The following is a 21,254-nucleotide window of genomic DNA, read 5'->3' as shown; positions in this document are numbered from 1 at the left end:
TGGCTCGGGTCATGATCCCCAGGATCCTGGTATCGAGCCTTATGTGGGCCTTCCTTCTCAGTGCAGAGCCTCTTTTCCCTCCCTTTCTGCTTGCCACTCTGCCTGCTTGTGTGTTCTCTCTCTTTTCAAACAAATGAATATAATCTTTAAGAAAAAAAAAAAAGGAACTGGAGTGAGCCATAGACTTTTAACATCAGATTGGGAAGAAGCAAAATGGCTTTTTCTCTTATGCTTAATTAGGAATAATATTTACTGTCATCTGAAGCTTGAGTTTCTTTAAATCAGATCATGTTCTTCTACATTCAGTGGCCTTTAGTCACACTTGTGATTATATTAAAAAATTCTTACGATGTCTGGTCACTGAGAAACTGCTGCCTTGACCTGATCTTTTACCCTTCTCCTCTCTCCGTACCTGTCTTCTCTCTCTCTTAACTTTATTCACTCACTACCTTCCAGTCATAGTAGCTTCTTTGTACTTTCTCAAACATCATGATTCCTACTTCAGGACCTTTGCATATTCTCTTGCCTTAGCTTAAAAAAATCTTCCTTTGTTTCCCAGTAGCTTTTTAACTTCTTTACATTTCACCTCAAACATTTTATCAAAAGAAGCCTTCTTTGATCAGGTCATGTAACTGTTCCTTTTTTCCCATTATTGGGCCTTTTTTTCCTTCATAGCACTTTCTTTGATTTCGTATTGTATGTTTATTTGCTTATTGGTTTATTGTCTAACTTCCTCACTAGAATATAAGCTCCACAAGAGCAGATTATTTCTTTCTCTGTGCTGTATCTTCAGTGTTGAGAGTAGTATCTGGTCCATAGCAGATTTCAGTAAATGTTTACTGAATGAACAAATGAAATGTACCAAATCTTTGAAATTAGGTTGACTGTATCCTGGTCCTAAAATATTCCCTGACAGCCAATTTAGTCTTTTTTCAAACTCTTTCTGAAATGCCTTATTCTCTAAGGTTTAGAATGTGAGAAAATGTTAGCTTTGTTCTAAGTACTAAAGTAATAGCAATATAAATTTATAAGGTTTGGTTAAAATACTTTGAATTTTTTAAGGAAAGTTGTAGCTATAGTATTTATATGGTATTTCTTTAAAAATGTCAAAATGCCTTTTTAAAGTTATCTTTTTAGTTTCAAAGTGCAAAACACATCTTGACAAAGACTTAGTGTTTTGGCTTGCGCCTCTATTCCTATTGGGTACCCCTTAGTTTCATAGATCCTGACATGGTCTTGAGATTTTAAATCAGCCTAGGGCTTAGGATTTATATAGGGGAAAGTCAGAGAGTTATTTACTCCTAAACCCCACAGACTTCTTTTACTTCTTAAATTCTGTTGTTAAGTTCACCTTTGGAACCACTCTGACCTTTTTTGTTTTGGGTAAGAGATGTCTTGGTTGAACAATGAACTAGATCTTAGATAAACTTATAGGTGCTTTGTAAATAGAAATGAACTGTCCAGGGATGGTCTGTGGTATTCTGTACTAATATCTCTTTTGCTATAGCAGAACAAGGCTAGCAGTTGGGGATGGGTGACAATAGATTTTATGACACAGGTAATGTGTACTTGGCTTTGGGAGTAAATGAATTGCATCATAGGAGATACGAAAATTAAGTAATTGTTAAAAGAAGTTGAAGAATTTATGTATGTGTCTGTGTGTGTGTCTGTGTAAGATATGTATATCTGTACACATATATACACACAGACACAAACATATCAAAATATTATTTTAATACATAATTATAGCCAGTTTATATTTATGATTTTAAGATAATTAAGATAGGGGTCCTTGGGTGGCTCAGTGGGTTAAAGCCTCTCCCTTCAGCTCAGGTCATGATCCCAGGGTCCTGGGATCGAGCCCTGCATCGGGCTTTCTGCTCAGCAGGGGGCCTACTTCCCTTCCTCTCTCTCTGCCTGCCTCTCTACCTACCTGTGATCTCTGTCTGTCAAATAAATAAATAAAATCTTTAAAAAAAAGATAATTAACATGATTATATATATGTCATTAGTATAATAGAACTGTTTGCTTTAGTTCTTTGATAGTTAATATTTTATCTTACTTTTTATCACTGTTCTGTAGAATTATAGACCAATCCAACAATGTGGAGTTAGCTTCTTTCCCGATCTATAAGGTGTTATTCTGTGCACGTGGACATGATGGGACAACAGAGAGCAATTGCTTTGCATTTACAGAGAGTTCCCATGGTTCAGAAGAATTTCAGATACATGTTTTCTCCTGTGAAATTAAAGAGGCTGTAAGTATAATACACTGTAGTAATTTGCTATCAAGATGAATTAGGGTAGTATTTTTGAACTGTAGTCTGTTTTGTAAATTAGTATGTATCACCATATACTCTATTACATAAATTTGGAGTACATTTCTAAAGAGAAAGTTAATATTTAATGGAATAGGACTAAAGATGGAAAGCTAAATCTGATAACTGCACTAAAGTGGTATTGTAGGTAGGGCACTTGCAACTTAACAAATGTAACAGAAAAAATCCTACTTGATGAGCTCTCCTCCTACCCTACCATGGTAGTAGTTGCTCAGGCTTAGAACGGCCTCTGTTCTTATTTTTCTCAAGTTGATTGGTCCATGTGACTTTTTAAAGCCTCTATTACAAAATGTTTTTCTGCTGGACTGAGGATTACATGTTGCTTTCATTTACATATTGGACTATGATTGTTTCATAAATATCTATGGTTTTCACTGGCGATTATTATGTTCATTCCCTCAGAGGATGACTTCTGCTTTATGGAACTGACCTAATGAAAAATACAAATCTCACTGATAGCAGGGGTATCAACTTAAAGTTTTTTGAAGATGCTAGTAATGATCCTCTTAGTAATTACTAACTGGTGGTTTATTCTGAGACTGGGGAAGTGGTTCTTAAAACATGGAGAAATTGCCTTCTTTTCTGTATTTGTTGGATTCTCCCCAAATGAAAAAATAGGTTGCACTTAAAAAAAAAAAAAATTCCAGTGTGCCTGACTGGCTCAATCTGTAGAGTGTATGGCTCTTGATCTTGGAGTTGTGAGTTTGAGCCCCATGTTTGGTAGAGGTTACTTAAATAAATAGAAAAACTTAAAAAAAATTCCACTATAGTTAACACACTGTTATATAGTTCCAGGTGTAATTAGGTTATACTTTTAGAACTTCAGTGCTTACAACAATTTTAAAGGCATTAATAAATTTGTTTGGATGGGCAAATCTAAGGTGTATTGACTTTTGGAAATATAAATTGTCAGCAGGAAATGCTAAAAGCCGCTATTCTATTTTCTGTTTATTTATGAAACATAAATAACCATTGTATTAACAGGACTTCCAAGAGTTTATTTCTGGCCACAACATGGGAACTCACAGAAATGTGTATTTCTCTGTGTTTGATACTAAGCATGAAGGATATGTCAATTCTTATGCCTTGGTGACTAATTTTATTTATACTAAAATGAACATGCATAAACACACATAATTTAGATTGTAGCCATATGAGGCAGAACCCACGTCTGTATAAGAAGTTCAAGTTGGTTTTTTTGTTTAAAAAAAAAAATACGTCTGAGACTATTTCATGCCAACATTTCTATATTTATGTATATACTGTCTGCTTGGTCGGTGGTGTGATAGGAGAGTGAATGAGTATAAGTGTGCCTGGCACTTAGCAGGCAGTGAATATAAATATGTTGGAAGAATATCTGTGAATTTGAATGAAGGGGTCTATTTCAGACTCTTACAACTCTACTACAGAAGTGAAGAAGCAGAGGGTAGAGTCCTGGCATTTCATGTTTGCAGCATTTAACACACCTGTGTGGTTTCTGGGTAATTGGCGCTTAACAGCAAGGAAATGAACTTTGAAGACTTGGAGAACCTCCTGCTTGGAGATGTAGAAACACTTCTGCAGAAGAAAATGGAAAGGGTCCTGGCTTGCAAGCATTTTTGATAATTATGATGGTAGGAAACTCTCTTTTTGATTATCGCATCTTGTTTATGGGTAGAGGAACTGTGTGTCATTTTTGAGAGCTTTAACAGTGGATAAGCATGGACAAAGCTGTGGGGGAATTCTCAGCCTGACCATTTTGGATATGATATTAAATAGTATTAAGTATATTTCTGGAGCGGATACTTGGTACATTGCAAGTTATGAGAGGTGATATCCATGTATTTAATTTTTTTACAGTACATTTTTGGAAGCATTCCATTATGGGTTCATTGGTGGCAAAATTCATTATTTGAAGGAGAAATACATGACATTTGTCATTAAAATTTATTATGAGAGATATTTCTAAATGAAAAAATAACCAATATAAATGTAGAGCTTATGCCAGGCACTGTGCTAAGCATTTTCTTGACTTTCATAAAATCCCCATGATATAGATAGTATTTATTTTGATTAGTGATCTTCTCCTCTGCCTGGAGCAGTTCTGGTTTGTGTCTGTTGTCCAGGTATATTATTAGTAGAACTCCCATCTTATTCTCAAAGGGTTCTGGTTTGGCTGATAAACTATATGGGCTAAACTTTGTTTATCCCAAGGCTAATATATAATAGAGCTGGGTTTCAAATAGAAGTCTCTGACTCTGAATACCCATGTAATTTTCAGTAACAGCTTGCCTGTTGCTTAAATATTATAAAAAACAAATATGGATTTTTTTCATTATGTTTAATGAAGACATTTATTGTTCATTTAGTTTACATTCCACCCACCTTTGGGTTTTAATAATGCCTTACACAGAAGATGTCCAACATCTTCCTCTTTCCCCTCAAAAAATAATGACCCACTTTAATTAATCTGAAGTCTTTAGTTGCTTTTACTGGTTGTCTCATTATATGGTTCCTAGGTTTCTTGTTCTGTGGTGATGGTGCAACTTTAGTCCTTAGTTTTTGGGTCCCTCTTGATGGGCACAAACAATTGGCAAAGATAGTTCAGGAAGAGGTAACGGACGTTCTTATTGCCTAAGTACGCACTGTTAAGCAATGTTACTAACTTAGTTGTTTTCCATTGTTTGCAGAGTCCTTGGATGTGATCTGTAGAAGTTGGTTAAGAGCAAGAAGACATCTTAACTTCTCAAGCAGGAGTAGCTGCATGGCTGCCAAGACCAACTATCACTGTGATGCTCTTATTTCACCCTAAGATCCCACAAGTAGTATTAGGGTGAAGCCAGTGAAGGTCATAGCTCTGTGGGACCTGACGTAAGGATTAGGTGTTCCCACAGAAGGGTTAGGATACATATGACTTGATAGACCCGGGAGATTCATTTGTAGGGCTCTGCTGGAGTGGATCTCAATTACCTGTGGCAAGAGTTGGGGAATCCGACCCCAGGTATCTTGATGCCCTGATTTTGTTCAGGGAAAGTGATACACTGTTTCTGTTGAAGGATTGCAGGCCAAACAGAATATCAGAAAGCATAGTGAAAAAAGCCAGGGGAGACATGTACCCTTGTTGTATCTTTATGGATACATTGTATAAAACTGTTTGTAAAGATACTTTTAAAAGGCTTAGTTGACTGTCTTTCAGAATTTATTAAGTCTGTGTAACAGGTTTCCTCAAAACAGATTTGATGTTTGTTGTTTGTGTATTTTAACATACTTATCCATTCCTAGCAGTTCTCAGTGTTAAACATTTTAGAAGCATGATTATTACCTAGTGTTAAAGGCATTCAGAGGTATTTCATAGTAAATTTCAAGGGTATCATTGAGAAGATCTTCATTCTTAATGCACTGTTTTTTTGAGGGGGGGGAGAGAGGTTGCTGAAATGTCACTATGTAAGAAACCTTATTCCTTGTATACAAGGGAATATATTATTTCAAAACGTATTTATTGAGATGGCATTTTAGCAAAATGCCATATTTTGGAAATTAATTCTGAAGTTATGTTATTAGTGTTTTCCGTAAATAAGTTTATTTTTATAATTTTTAAAAAGTTTCTTATATGAGGGACACCTGGGTGGCTCAGTCAATGAAGTGTCTGACTCGATTTTGACTCAGGTTATGATCTTAGGATCCTGAGACAGAACCTCATGTAGGGCTCTGTGCTCAGCAGGGAGTCTGCTTGAGTTTCTCTCCCTCTGCGGCCACCTCCCCGCCCGGCATGGTTTCTTTCTCTCTCAAATACATAGATCTTTAAAAGAAAAGTGTCTTGTATGTTATGCCTCTTATTTTAGTTCCTTCTATGAGTAATTTATTGGAATAATTTGTTTCTAAAAATTTAACACAGGGGCACCTGGGTGGCTCAGTGGGTTAAAGCCTCTGCCTTCGGCTTAGGTTGTGATCCCAGGGTCCTGGGGTCGAGCCCCGAATCGGGCTCTCTGCTCAGCAGGGAGCCTGCTTCCTCCTCTCTCTCTGCCTGCCTCTCTGTCTACTTGTGATCTCTGTCTGTCAAATAAATAAATAAAATCTTAAAAAAAAAATTTAACACAGTATCTTTCACGGTGCCCTTTATAGAATGATTTTTCTACATCTGTTTCTTCAGTGAACATTTTCTTAATATATGGTATTTTTATTTATTTTTTATTTTTTATTTTTTTAAAAGATTTTATTTATTTATCAGAGGGGGGGGGAGAGAGCGAGTACAGGCAGACAGAATGGCAGGCAGAGGCAGTGGGAGAAGCAGGCCCCCTGCTGAGCAAGGAGCCCAATGTGGGACTCGATCCCAGGATGCCGGGATCATGACCTGAGCCGAAGGCAGCCGCCCAACCAACTGAGCCACCCAGGTGTCCCAATATATGGTATTTTTAAAAAGAGTTATCTTTCACCAAAATTAATGAAAAGGCTTTATCTTGGAAAAACATGTCATTTGTGTTAAGTAAATACCTTTTTGTTTAATAGCATTTTTTTGGAGTATTTACATGTAATACATATTTGAGAAGGTGGAAAATACCGAAATAAAGAAGAAGAAAATAGAAGTTATTCAAAATTTCACCAGAGTTAAGATTTTGGTATATTTCCTTTCTACATACCTATGTGTGCTCTACTCCTACCTCTTTATAATCAAGAACCCTAACAGATACTTTTGTGTTTAATTAGTACTTTCCGTAGGTATAGCTTTCTGGGGGAAAATTGTACTGTATTTTTTGTCAATAAAGCTTCCCTTCTGCAAAGAATATGCCTATTCTAGATTATTTGTGTGTGTGTGTGTGTGTGTGTGTGTGTGTGTAATAGTGTGACATGTATAGAAATGTTGGACCGTGGTGTATGTTTTTGATATTCTTTTCATGGTATAGTTGGTTACCCAATTTGTTTCAATAACTATAGACATCGATAATCATTTTTCCTGAAGATACTGTACCTTGCCAATCATTGGGTCACCATTCCAGCTACTCATAGACTCTAGAATTCACAAATGATTTTAACCTTGTTGTTGGGAGTGGCAGCTATAAGACATGGTGAGGATGAAATGTAGTTTGATTGCTGTTAATGTACTGCTGTATCCTATGTCTAAAAAGAGAAAAGTGTAGTCTGATTCCTCTGCCTCCCCCACCCCTAGTCATTCTTAACTACTCTGGCTCAGCTCCATATACTTAAAAACCTTTTAAAGAGAAATTGCTGAGCCTTGCCATCTACTTTAGAATTTGCCAAACTCCCTGACTTTTTTGGTGTGTCCTGATGTGGCAGGCTTGCTGATAGCTCTTATATAAAGAAAACGAAATAGTTAGAAGACATGGGAGAGGAGAAGAAAGAATAAATATGGTTGGGGTTTGACTCTACTAATGTATCAGTGTATCTGCAGGTGTTCCCCTATATTTGCATACAATGTTTTCTTAAAAATATGCTGGAGTTGAATGTGTAAATAGCAAATAATAGACTTCACGTTTTGTTTGATGTTAGGAAATGGGGAGTACTCAACTAAAAGTGATTTAAAGTTTCTATTTACACTTTCGCTTGAGTCGTACTCTTCAATGACTTATTTCTAGTGGGTTTTTTGCTTCTGTTTTCTTTTCTAACCACTTAAAGTATTGAGCTAAGTCAAATAAGTATCCATTTGAGGCTAACTATTTCTGGTTTTGGCTTACCTAATGATTCCTCCTTCCCTACCGGAAGCATGTTCAACGTACGTGTGCTGAAATGTAAGCACCATATTCACCCGCTGTATCCCTAGCACCTAGAATAATACTAAGTATACAGAGAGCGCTCAAAAAATATTTATTAAACGAATGTGTGAATTCGTCATCTTAATTGTAGAAGAGTTGAGGACTGCATTTCTTAGTTATATCAGTCCTTTGTTGCTTTTGTTGTTTTTATTCATTAGTATAAAATTATAGTTGGGTAACATTAAAATATTTAAAAAATTTTATAAGCACTGTGGTACGAATGTGCTCTGCTGGATGTGAACCTCAGGTTGGCAGGCAGTATTTGTACACATTTAAAAGTGTGTAAGTCAGGGGGCACCTGGGTGGCTCAGTGGGTTAAAGCCTCTGCCTTTGGCTAAGGTCATGATCCCGGAGTCCTGGGATGGAGCTCCACATCAGGCTCTCTGCTTGGCGGGGAGCCTGCTTCCCCCTCTCTCTGCCTGTCTCTCTGCCTATTTGTGATCTCTGTATGCTAAATAAATAAAATCTTAAAAAAATAAAGTGTGTAAGTCAGTTAAGCTTAATTTGGCAATGGAAAGGCAGTTTAGGGTAATTATTGATTAATAGATACAAGTGCGGCTGTGGGAAATTTGAGGACCACTTAGTTTTGAAAGTGAGAGACTGTATGAGAAAAGGCAGAATATAAACGAACATCACAAAAACAGAAAAATGAAAGACCCCATGCTTTAAGAAATTCTGTTGATGTAAATGGTCATTTCAAGCAAATGACAAAATATTATAGTCTTAAACTCACATAATTCAGTGAATGATTTTAATTCACTTTATCTAAAGGGAAGGATTTGTTCATATTTAAAGGAATCTCTTGTATCTCCCCATGTGAGATTATGTACGATCTTTGTTAAACTCTACTTGTTCCATCTTGGTTTCATTGTTCAACCCATGGGTGGCCTGAGAAATTTGGAAGTTCTTTTGTGCTTCAAGCTTGCAATTTTGAGATGGTTTGATGCTTCTTTTGGAGCCAAGGAAGAGAATAACTTCCAAAAGAGTGAGATCCGGAGTACTTTTCCACTTTAGGGCAAAAGTATAAGCCATTGATAGATATATATTTTATAGAAATCACCAGGGTGGCTTAGCACTAATAAATAGATCATCTCAGCTGGGAATCCTGCAGTGCATTTTTATCACAGCAACACTGAGGAACAGCACTTGAATCTCTTTAGATCACATTACCGTGTCAGCTTATTGCTAACACCAGTATTTACTTTATTCTGTGCCTCAGTGTCTAGCCCTCTGCAGCTGAGGGCAGTGAAAAGAGAAATTGAGAACTTAGGCTAACACCTTGTTTTGTGTGTTCATTGGGACGATTTAGAAGCCAACACCATTCGTTCATTGATTGCAATATGGTATATTCTGAGACCTAGAAACATCTGTAAATAAATATAGTTCCTTCAGTGAACTTCAGTTAGTTAGACCTTTTTATTACCATTTTAAATGCTGGAGTTTAAAGAAGAAACGGTATATAAAATGTTATGTACAATATATAAACATATATAAATATAAGCATATATGAATATAAGCAAGCAATATATATAAAATACCTTATATATAGTTTGTGTAAACATAAATATATAAATGTATGCTTAGACTATATCTGCTGAAGTAAATTGTGACCATGGAAAATTATAGAGTCAAGAATTAGGAAAGAGGAGTAGCAAAATGCAGTTAAAACCTTTGCCTAATGGTATTTCCACTTTTCTTTCAGGTAAGCAGAATTTTATATAGTTTCTGTACAGCATTCAAACGTTCTTCCAGACAAGTGACTGATGTTAAAGACTCGATTATTCCTACCCCTGACAGTGACGTGTTCACCTTCAGTGTCTCCTTGGAGGTAAAAGAAGATGATGGAAAAGGAAACTTTAGGTGAGGTTATTTGGGAAGAATAAAAGTTGGTTTTATGCTTGAAATATAATACTGGCTAATGTAAAGTTTCCAGAAGCTATGCAACGTTCGTAGAAAGCTTTAACATGATAAATATTTGGCAGGTGAATGAGTATGTTTCATTACTCTCATGCTTTCAGATATTTTATGTAGATGATTTTCTCAGTATTTAAGAATAATGATATTATAGAAAAATTCGTAAAATAATAAATGCAGAATAAAAAGTATAGTTTTGTCAGCCACACTAGGTTTTAATATTTGATTTATTCCTTTTGTTTATTTCTAAGGGGTATTTTTATACACTTGTATATACATAGTTTTTCTCTTTATTATGTAAGAATTTTTCCATTAAAATGTTCTTAAACAAAATCAGCTTCTATGGTATCAGTAGTGGTTTGACCATCATTTAAACATTTTCTTCTGTTGTATGTTTAGAATGTTTTTCTTGTGTTCACAAATAGATTATAGAGCACAGTTATGCTCTTAATGATCATTTATGTGCCTTTAATTCTAACAATAATTATTAGGTAGATATTTTGTCTGCTTTTTTGTAGATATAGACATTGAGTCTTAGATAAGTTGTTCAGGGGATTTTTCATTTCAGATAAGACAACCTATATTTTAGACATTTATTATCTTAATTAATTCTTAAGAGTAGTCAGTCTCGTCTAGGCTAGAATTATAGTTGTACTGATCCATATCTCTTTGTCCATTTTTATGTGTATTTACTTGAGTATGTTATAGTTATCTCAAATGGTAGATATTTAAAGCAAGCTCTTCTCACTTTGTTTTGTCTTGGGTTTTAGTGTCTTAAGGCCACACAACCAGCTAAACCAGAATAGTGAGTCTTAAAAAGTGAATAAGCTATATTCCTAAATTTATTAAATTTAAAATTAAAATTGAAATGGTGTCCTTTAAATAATCTTGGTTTTAACTTGTGTTAGAGATAAAGTGTAAGGCCCTTGCAAGTCCAATTTAAAAATTAATTAATGACTTTGTTTTGCTGACTGTAAAATTTGTAGCTAGCTGAATGAGAGTTTAGAGCATGTTAAGACTAAGGGTATTTTCTCATTTGAACCTCAGAATAGATTCTAACCTTGGAATAGATTTTTTTGTGTGTTATTGTACTGATAATTTCTGTTCTTTTTGCATATTTCAGTCCTGTTCCTAAGGATAGAGACAAATTTTATTTCAAATTAAAACAAGGAATAGAGAAGAAGGTTGTGATTACAGTGCAGCAACTTTCTAACAAAGAATTAGCTATTGAAAGGTAAGCAGCTTGCTCCTAAATTCTACCAAAACCTTGTATTGACATTGCTGTTGTGTTTCAAGAGACGTACTATTGAGTTTAAGCTGTATTACTCACTGTGTCTTTTCACCATACTTCAGTTTCTCCATTTAAAAATGAGAATGAGGGGCCTGGGTGCCTCAGTGGGTTAAGCCGCTGCCTTCGGCTCAGGTCATGATCTCAGGGTCCTGGGATCGAGTCCCGCATCGGGCTCTCTGCTCAGCAGGGGGCCTCTTCCCTTCCTCTCTCTCTGCCTGCCTCTCTGCCTGCTTGTGATCTCTCTCTGTCAAATAAATAAATAAAATCTTAAACAAAAAATAAAAATGAGAATGAGAATCTTAATGCTGTATCCACTTAAATAAGTTAGATTTAACTGGTTCATTGAAAATCTCAGTTGACGGAAGAAATAAACTTGAATTTTTTCTTCCCCGAGTAATAACTGCTTCAACTCTGTTTGGTTACATCTCTTTTTCCTGCTGTCCCTTATTTATATATAGGACAAATGCTTTAAATTCTCAATCGTCTCTGATAATTAAAAATTAGATTTAGTAACCGGGATGTCAGGGCCTAAGATAGATACATATCTTTTAAATATATAAACACACACACACATATATATATATTATATATTAACAATATTAACAAATACATAAATATGTATATGTATGTGTGCATTTATGTATTTGTTAACATTTGTCATATAAAAACAAAAAAATCTTGTAGGACAAAAGATAACATAAACAAAGAATAACAAATGATAGTTCTTGAAAAAGTATTTGTACTGTAAATGACAGATGAAAGGTTAATATTTATAATATACATAAATTTCTTAAAAATTTGCAGAAAAAGGGAAAATAAGAGTATGAATTAACAAATTACAGGAAAGCCATTCACATGGCTAATAAACATATATATGCATAAAACATTTGTCACTATTCATGAATAGACAGGAGGATGTATGTAAGGTAACAGATGCACAAAGATAACACATAGAGCTGGTGGGGATATGGGAAAATGGTGAATTGTGTGTACATCCTTTTTGAAAACAATCTGACAACATCTAGAAATTAAAACAAAAAACCCCACCTATAATTGTATGCATCAGTCCCATTCTAGGAACTCTGTCCTATTGAAAAGAAGAGTACTACTGTGTAAGGACATAATTTTGAGGATGTTTATTATAGCCCTTTTTATAGTGGCAAAAATGAAGAAATAAAAGCAAATGCCTTTTCACTTAGCTTTAGGAAGTGGAAGCAATTAGTGATGGTCACAAGAGAAAGAAGAGCCTCTTCATCAAGACTATGACCTCTTACCTCCAACACCCCAGTTCTGCAGACTAGGATGAAGGTGGGGTGGCAAGTTGAGGTGCTGGCTGATGGCATCATGGGCACCTCTGTCCTTTTAAGTCTAGGAGAAGGTGTCTGGCCTCCAATTATCTCTTCAGAATGTTCTTTAGAATGTCAGGAATTTAGCTTTGCTTTGTTCCCACCCTTGGGTTTTACTACTCATACCCAGATAACAGGAAAAATGCTACTATTTAATTCTGTCTTATAATTATGGTTGTCATCTTTTCTCCTTTTTTAGTGGTATAAAAAATAATTGTGAGTCATAAAATGCATGAAAAATAGCTGGAGATTAAAGGTATTGTTGATTTTGAATATTTTAGTCCTACAAGGATGATGAGAATTTTTATTGTTGTTAGCAGTAGGCAGAGCAATGTTTGAATCTTTTTATTCGGAAATAGGCAATTTCACACTTACAGATGAGGTTAAAAAAAAACAAAATAAAATTGCTACAGAGAACACCTGTGTACTCAGAATCACTTGTGGGGAGCATTTTACCCCACTTACTTTGCACCCACTTTCTCAGTCTCTCTCTTCTAGCTCTCAGTCTTTACCTACCTACTTATCTAGCTGTATACACACACCCATATAATCGTTTTTCTGAACGATTTAAGTTACGCACACCACGGCATCTTATTCCTGTGTACTTTCTTAGGAAATGTGTATTTCCTAAAAATAAGTATTGGGTTAGTTCTAATATAAGCACATACGATACTTTTTGTCTAAACTGCGACTTGTCTCCAGTTTTGTCCGTTAACCCAGTAGCATCCTCTCTCTCTCTAGTTCAGGGTTCGGGCTAGGGTCAGGTTGCATTTAGTTGCCATATGTCTTTGACTTTGGTTAATCTGGAAAATTTCCACAGCCTTTCTCTGTCTCTTATGACATGGACGTTTTTAAAGAATACACCCATTTTTCCTCTTTTTAATACAGCATTGCTAATTTGGGGTTTATCTGATACTTCTGTGTGATTAGACCCAAGTTATTTATTGCTGCGTAGGTGATGTTTCTGTCACTGTGGATCACATTTGAAGGTGCCTTACGACCATCTGATAACCATCTGTCCCTCACTGGCGATGTTGATTTTGATTGCCAGAATTTGTCAGAATGTCTGATTTCTTCGCTGTAATTCCTTCTTTTGTCCCCCTCCCTTGCAACTAGTAAGCAGTCTGTGGGGAGATATATGAAAATATCCTGCTTCTCATCAAAATTTTCTTCTTAAGTTAGCATTCATTCATGATTCTTGTCTGATCTTGTCTGATTCAGTCTTAACTGTGAGGAATGCAAAATTACAATTTTCCGTCTCCTGTACTTTCTCTAGATTTGGCAGTCAGCTCTTGGCATTCTGATGTAAGCCAAAGATCTCCACTTATGTGTTTGTTATTGGTATAGACTCCTGAATTTCTCCCTCCCCACAGTACTTTATAATTTACTACAAAACTTAATTATTTTGGTGTTCAGATTGTCCAGAATTTGCCACTGGGAGTCTCTTCACATCCTGCATCCGTAAGACATGCCCCCAGAACTTCTTTCTGGCATAACAAAAGGCAGCTTTCCATTTAATACGTCTGTAGTAACATGCGTAAGGAAGCATTAGGTGTTGAGTAATTTAACTTTTAATAATCATTATTGAAAAATTTTGGAGTTTTGTGATTAATGGCATATTATGTCTCTATAATAGAGGCTTGTGCTATGCTTGTATTTGAGGCAATCCTTCCTGTTCCTAATGAGAAGCTCCAACTTTGGTCAACTTGAAACCTTGATGAATATGAGTAAAACAGTTGAATGCCTACTTAGAATGTTTTCTTCATTAGCTTAAACATTTACACATGTATTCTGAATATATTGCAGGAAATAATAACGTAGAAATGGGGCTTTCTGGCCACCCTCATATTCAGAAGCCAACTTTTCAGACTCCGTAATCTTCAACATCATTGTCTTCATCATCATTCTACTTTCTGAATAATTTTGAGGCATTTTTCCAGAGCTCATTATCTCAACATCTGCTTAAGTTATCTGAGATAAAGCACTTTTTTGAGCAGTATATGTGGCTATTGTTGCTAAGCCACAGGTGCCTATTTGTATAGCATTAGAGTTATTTTAAAAAAATTAATTCCATATATGACCACTTACTATATTGCTTTTATGTTAATATAATTGATCTTGATGATATTGTCTAACAACTCTGGGTTCATATATCCAGCAGTAATTATTAAACTCATGCTAAGTTTCTTTGCCACCCCCACCATTTTTTTAAAACACATTTTATCTGATCACCTCTATAAATATCCAAACTAAAACTGACTGAGATAGCTTCAGCTAAGGGTTCTTCCACAAACAATACTTCATTCAGCATAACAGACTGAATTTCCTGTGATATGGGACATTTTGTAAATACTCAGATTTGTCTTTTTTGCACTTGGTCTCAGCCAAAAGGCTGAGAAGTGATTCAGATTTATGTTTTTTGGAGAAAAGAATCTTGCCTTTTAGTAGATTATATGCAGTATTTAAGGTGTTTAAATAACAAAATGTAAATAGTGGAATTTAAGGTGATCCACTAGGTGGCAGTCTTGTCAAGAGAATTCTTAACACCTCTGCCTCAAACTGCTCCTGACAAAGTTTGTAATTGAAAGACATTGGTGTGACTGCTATTTAACATAATACTAGAAGTCCTAGCCGCAGCAATCAGACAACAAAAAGAAATAATAGGCATCCACATTGGCAAAGAAGAAGTCAAACTATCACTCTTTGCAGATGACTGATACTTTATGTGGAAAACCCAAAAGACTCCACTCCAAATCTGCTAGAACTTATACAGGAATTCAGTAAAGCATCAGGATATAAAATCAATGCACAGAAATCAGTTGCATTTTTACACACCAACAACAAGACAGAAAAAGGAGAAATTAAGGAGTCGATCCCATTTGTAATTGCACCCAAAACCATAAGATACCTAGGAATAAACCTAACCGAAGAGGCAAAGAATCTGTACTCAGAAAACTATAAAGTACTCATGAAAGAAATTGAGAAAGACAAAAAGAAATGGAAAAATATTCCATGCTCATGGATTGGAAGAACAAATATTGTGAAAATATCTATGCTACCTAAAGCAATCTACATGTTTAATGCAATCCCTATCAAAATGCCATCCATTTTTTCAAAGAAATGGAACAAATAATCCTAAAATTTATATGGAACTAGAAAAGACCTCAAATAGCCAGAGGAATGTTAAAAAATAAAGCCAAAGTTTGTGGCATCACAATTCCAGACTTCAAGCTTTATTACAAAGCTATCATCATCAAGACAATATGGTACTGGCACGAAAACAGACATATAGATCAATGGAACAGAATAGAGAGCCCAGAATAGACCCTCAACTCTATGGTCAACTAATCTTCAGCAAAGCAGGAAAGAATGTCCAATGGAAAAAAGACAGTCTCTTCAACAAATGGTGTTGGGAAAATTGGACAGCCACATGCAGAAAAATGAAACTGGACCAATTCCTTACACCGCACACAAAAATAGACTCAAAACGGATGAAGGACCTCAATGTGCGAAAGGAATCCATCACAATCCTTGAGGAGAACACAGGCAGCAACCTCTTTGACCTTAGCTGCAGCAACTTCTTCCTAGAAACATTGCCAAAGACAAGGGAAGCAAGGGCAAAAGTGAACTATTGGGACTTCATCAAGATCAAAGGCTTTTGGACAGCAAAGGAAACAGTCACCAAAAGACAACTGAGAGAATGGGAGAAGGTATTTGCAAATGACATATCAGATAAAGGGCTAGTATCCAAAATCTATAAAGAACTTATTAAACTGAACACCCGAAGAACAAATAATTCAGTCAAGAAATGGGCAGAAGACATGAATAAACATTTCTGCAAAGAAGACATCCAGATGGCCAACAGACACATGAAAAAGTGCTCCACATCACTTGGCGTCAGGGAAATACAAATCAAAACCACAGTGAGATACCACTTCGCACTAGTCAGAATGGCTAAAATTAACAAGACAGGAAACAACAAATGCTGGCGAGGATGTGGAGAAAGGGGAACCCTCCTACACTGTTGGTGGAAATGCAAGCTGGTGCAGCCACTCTGGAAAACAGCATGGAGGTTCCTCAAAAAGTTGAAAATAGAGCTTCCCTGTGACCCAGCAATCGCATTACTGGGTATTTACCCTAAAGATACAAATACAGTGATCCAAAGAGGCACATGCACCTGAATGTTTATAGCAGCAATGTCCATAATAGCCAAACTATGGAAAGATCCTAGATGTCCATCAACAGATGAATGGATAAAGAAGATGTTGTGTATATATACACAATGGGATACTATGCAGTCATCAAAAAATGAAATCTTGCCATTTGCAACGACATGGATGGAACTAGAGGGTATTATGCTGAGTGAAATAAGTCAATCAGAGAAAGACAACTATCTTATGATCTCCCTGATATGACAAATTTGAGATGCAGGGTGGGGATTTTGGGGGGTAGGGAAGGAAAAAATTAAGGTGGGATCGGCAGGGTGACAAACCATAAGAGACTCTTAATCTCACAAAACAAACTGAGGGTTGCTGGGGGGAGAGGGAGTATACAAGGGTGTTTGGGTTACGGACATTGGGGAGGGTATGGGCTGTGGTGAGTGCTGTGAAGTGTGTAAGACTGATGATTCACAGACCTGTACCCCTGGGGGAAATAATACATTATATATTAATTTTTTAAAAAAGACACTGGTGTGGAAAAAAAACCCAAATTACATAATTTTGGCTTATCTTCAGAAAGCGAAAGTGATTTATCATTTTCAAAAGCAACTTTTATGTATGTAAAATTTGCAACATGTGCAAAAGTAGAAAATAATATATTGAACCTCACAGTGCATCCATCCATCACCTACCCCAGATGCTAATTTTCAATGTTTGAACTTTCTTCAAAAAGTATTTTTTTCAAAAGTATTTTTTTCCTAAAAGAATCCATTTCCCTGTGTATTCAGGGGCTCAAGCCTTCTTTCTGTGTAAGTATTTGATAAATTAAACTGGACTTTCTATCTCAGAATCTGCAATATCTAGCACAATGCTAGCAACACAGAACTTTGTGGTTAGCTACTTAACCCTTACGTAGCACTTCTGTGCTGGATATAGTTGTAGAGGCATCGGTGATACTATTTTCGTTTTATACTTGAAGAAACTCTTGAAGAAACTGAGGCACAGAGAGGTTCGATAACTTGCCTAGGTCATACAATTAATATTTAAACGGAGTCCATCTGGTATCAGAATACATATTCTTACTCTCTACTGCCTCTTTCAAAACTTGTTGAAAAATGAATAACAAGTATAAAAAAGTATTACATAGAGTATTGACCAAACTCATTGTAGTAGTAGCAGTAGAATACTGCACCTGATAGACTCCTTCCCTGTTTGGAGAACATGTGAAGACTGCCTTCATATCTTGAAAGTTTCTAATAGTCTTGTTGGTGATCTGTGTTGGATTTTACATTGAGCTTTATTTGGAACTGGACAGAAGAGAGAAAGTAGTAATGGCCAACATTTTTTTTTTTTTAAAGATTTTATTTATTTATTTGACAGACAGAGATCACAAGTAGGCAGAGAGGCAGGCAGAGAGAGGGAAGCAGGCTCCCTGCTGAGCAGAGAGCCTGATGTGGGACTCGATCCCAGGACCCTGAGATCATGACCTGAGCCGAAGGCAGTGGCTTAACCCACTGAGCCACCCAGGCGCCCCCGGCCAACATTTATTGAGCCCTTACTCTGATGGCCAGGCTACTGTTGCCATAACAACATGTGAGGAAGGCTTTATAATTATTACCCTGTTTTTGTGGATCATGAAACAGGCTAAGGAGCTTAAGTAACCCGGGTCACTTGGCCAGAAACTGGTAGAGCCAGGCTTTAAACCAAAGCCTGGTTTCTGAGTGTGTCCTCTTTAAGATTATACCCAGCTAAATCCTGATTGTCCACTAAGTTTAAAATTAATCAAGCCAGTTAGGAGATAAATGAATTGGTATTGTCATATTTTTTAAAAAAATTTATTTATTTATTTATTTGACAGAAAGAGAGAGATCATAATTAGGCAGAGAGGCAGGCAGTAGGGGGAGGGAGCAGGCTCTCCGTGGAGCAGGGAGCCTGATGTGGCGCTCAATCCCAGGACCCCGGGATCATGACCTGAGCTGAAGGCAGAGGGTTAACCCACTGAACCACCCAGGCGCCCCGGTATTGCCATATTTTGAGCAGAATTTGAAAGTGAGAATATAGATGTTGGGCATCCAGGTGATTGTTCAGGGACTTCAAACCCAGGGACACCATGACGTGGGAAAAAATGCTGACTGATTTGTAGAAGAGAAAGCCAACAGTAATAACTGATGGGAGGAAGCAAGACGGTTGTCATCTGAGATGTGTGAGAAGAGCAAACCTGGTTATTGTGGGCCTTCAGTTAAAGTGTTAAAGTGTGCGGATTTGATCAGGTCAAGCTCTTTTTGTATTTCCAGAGCGGAAATGGCAGTCATCTGTGTGTCTGACCAGCAGACATTTCTGTGATTTTTGGTAATCATCGCATGTAGAAATAGTGAGAAAAAATTTCTGACAAACTACTTAATTGATACAGATTTTTAAAGTTATTTTATTTTTAAAGATTTTATTTATTTGACAGAGAGAGAGGAAGGGAAGCTGAGCAGAGAGTCCAATGCAGGACTCGATCCCGGGACACTGGGATCAGGACCTGAGCTGAAGGCAAATGCTTAACCAGCTGAGCCACCCAGACGCCCCAGATTTTTTTTAAAGTTTTGTATAATGTTTAGAATACACTTTGACCATCACTATTACATCATGCCTACTTCAGTGCTTTAGGTAGATTGTTGATTATGCCTCATACTTGACAAGTGAGTTTTTCAGTTTTTGCGGTATTAGTTTTTTGACTAGTATTTTGTAATAAAATGATTCAGGACAATAATACCATACATACTTTGCAGATGGGCTACTGTAAATGAGAAGTGGTGTTTTAACGATGGCAATTTCAGGCCTCGTGGAAGGTTAGTTGGGAAGAGATTTTTGGCTTCAGCGTTTATGTCTGTCTGATTGCTCTGTTCCCAGGGATCTGCCCTGATGCTTGCTATGTGAATCAAAATGAAATATTGATACAGCAAGCAGAATGCAATGACTAGATTTGTCATAAGCATATAACTCTGTTTGTACTGAGTAACGTGGGACACACAATGAGCAAAAAGGGATTTCCATGAGTCACTTTGATCCTAATTTGGGGGAATTACAACCATTACATATACTTTAAAAAATACATAACACATCATTAACAGAAGGTAGTTTGATCATTTGTGGAGTGATTCAGAGATGTACTGGTTTTGGTAGTATATGCTGCCTCGCTTCTTAATTTGTGCTTGCTGGCTTACAGTGAAAACCATATGATGAGAAATTCACGTGTTAAGTGCCATACTTCATAGCATGAGTGATTGACAGGTACCTTTCCTTGTGTTATTTTCTGGAGGGAAAGATTTCCAAGCTAAGGAGTACTGAAAATAAAAACCACCTGGGGCTCTTTTTCTCTCAGAATAATTTTCCAATATTATTTGATACTACTGGAGTTGGGGAATGGTAGAACTTCAACTGTTTATTATTTTTGGGCTGATCTAATTTGATGTTTGACCATTCTGAAGGTCTTTTGCTGGATTTACCTAGGATTTATTTTATCCTCACTCTAGCAAGTTACTGTTTTATTTAGAAAGAAGCTCAAGTCACTGACTTCAGGCTGCCTAGATGTTAGTTTGATTTATATCTTTTATGGAAAGATATAAAATTATGATTTATATCTTTTATGGAAAGATATACAATTATGATTATGAAATCAAAAGCTTTAATAATTTTTCTTAAAGGATATCATTCTTCTCCATCCTAAAATGAGAAAAAATTGGTGGGGTGACCAGAAGTCTCGGTAATATTTTATTTTGTTTGTTTGTTTATTTTGAGAGAGAGAGCACGTGTGCACATGAGTGAGCTTGAGTGGGGCAGGGGAGAGGGAGAGAGAGCATCCCAAGCAGGCCCCCATGCCCAGCTTGGAGCCCAGTGTGGGGCTGGATCTCATGACCACGAGATCATGACCTGAACCAAAATCAAGAGCCAGATGCCCAACCAACCCACCCAGGCACCCCTCCATAATATTTTAAAAGCTGTTCTCTGAACTTACTCAGCTGTCTTCTTTGAGTTTTCTTTTCTTTCTTTCTTTGATGTATTTATATGTTGTGCTATGGTTGCCCTCATAGCAATAGTTAGCACCTCTATCACATCACATAATTATAATTTCTTTTTCGTAAGATCTCGTCTCTTAGCAAGTTTGATGATAATACAGTTTTGTTGTCTATACTCACTGCGTTGTACATTAGGTCTCTAGGCCTTACTTACTACTAGTTGCAAGTGTGTGTCCTTAAACAGCATCTCTCCTGTTCCCCCTCCATCTCCTGATAACCATCCTTTTATGCCCTGCTTTCATGAGTTTGGCTCTTTTAGATTCCACATATAAGTTTAGATCATACAGTATTTGTCTTTCTTTTCCTCGTTTATATCACTTAACATAGTGTCCTCAAGTCCATTTCTGTTGTCACACATAGTGAGATTTCTTTTTTCCTCCGGACTGAATAATATCC

The 21,254-nt window shown here is 36.5% G+C and overlaps 1 protein-coding gene across 9 annotated transcripts in view; it reads left to right on the top strand.

Annotated features, from left to right (window-relative positions):
• The window catches only part of RABGAP1L (RAB GTPase activating protein 1 like), a 776,623-nt gene that overhangs the window by 95,556 nt on the left and 659,813 nt on the right, over positions 1-21,254 (top strand). For all 9 annotated transcript variants that reach the window (XM_059146060.1, XM_059146061.1, XM_059146062.1 and 6 more), the window contains exons 5-7: positions 2,084-2,258; positions 9,789-9,946; positions 11,124-11,234. In XM_059146060.1, coding sequence (XP_059002043.1) covers positions 2,084-2,258; positions 9,789-9,946; positions 11,124-11,234 — 444 coding nt within the window. The remainder of the gene's footprint in view (positions 1-2,083; positions 2,259-9,788; positions 9,947-11,123; positions 11,235-21,254) is intronic.

Source organism: Mustela lutreola, chromosome 14 (assembly GCF_030435805.1).
Source record: "Mustela lutreola isolate mMusLut2 chromosome 14, mMusLut2.pri, whole genome shotgun sequence".
NCBI classification, from domain to species: Eukaryota; Metazoa; Chordata; class Mammalia; order Carnivora; family Mustelidae; genus Mustela; species Mustela lutreola.
Note: the sequence above shows the minus strand (reverse complement) of the source record. Positions and strands in the feature narration are given on the sequence as shown.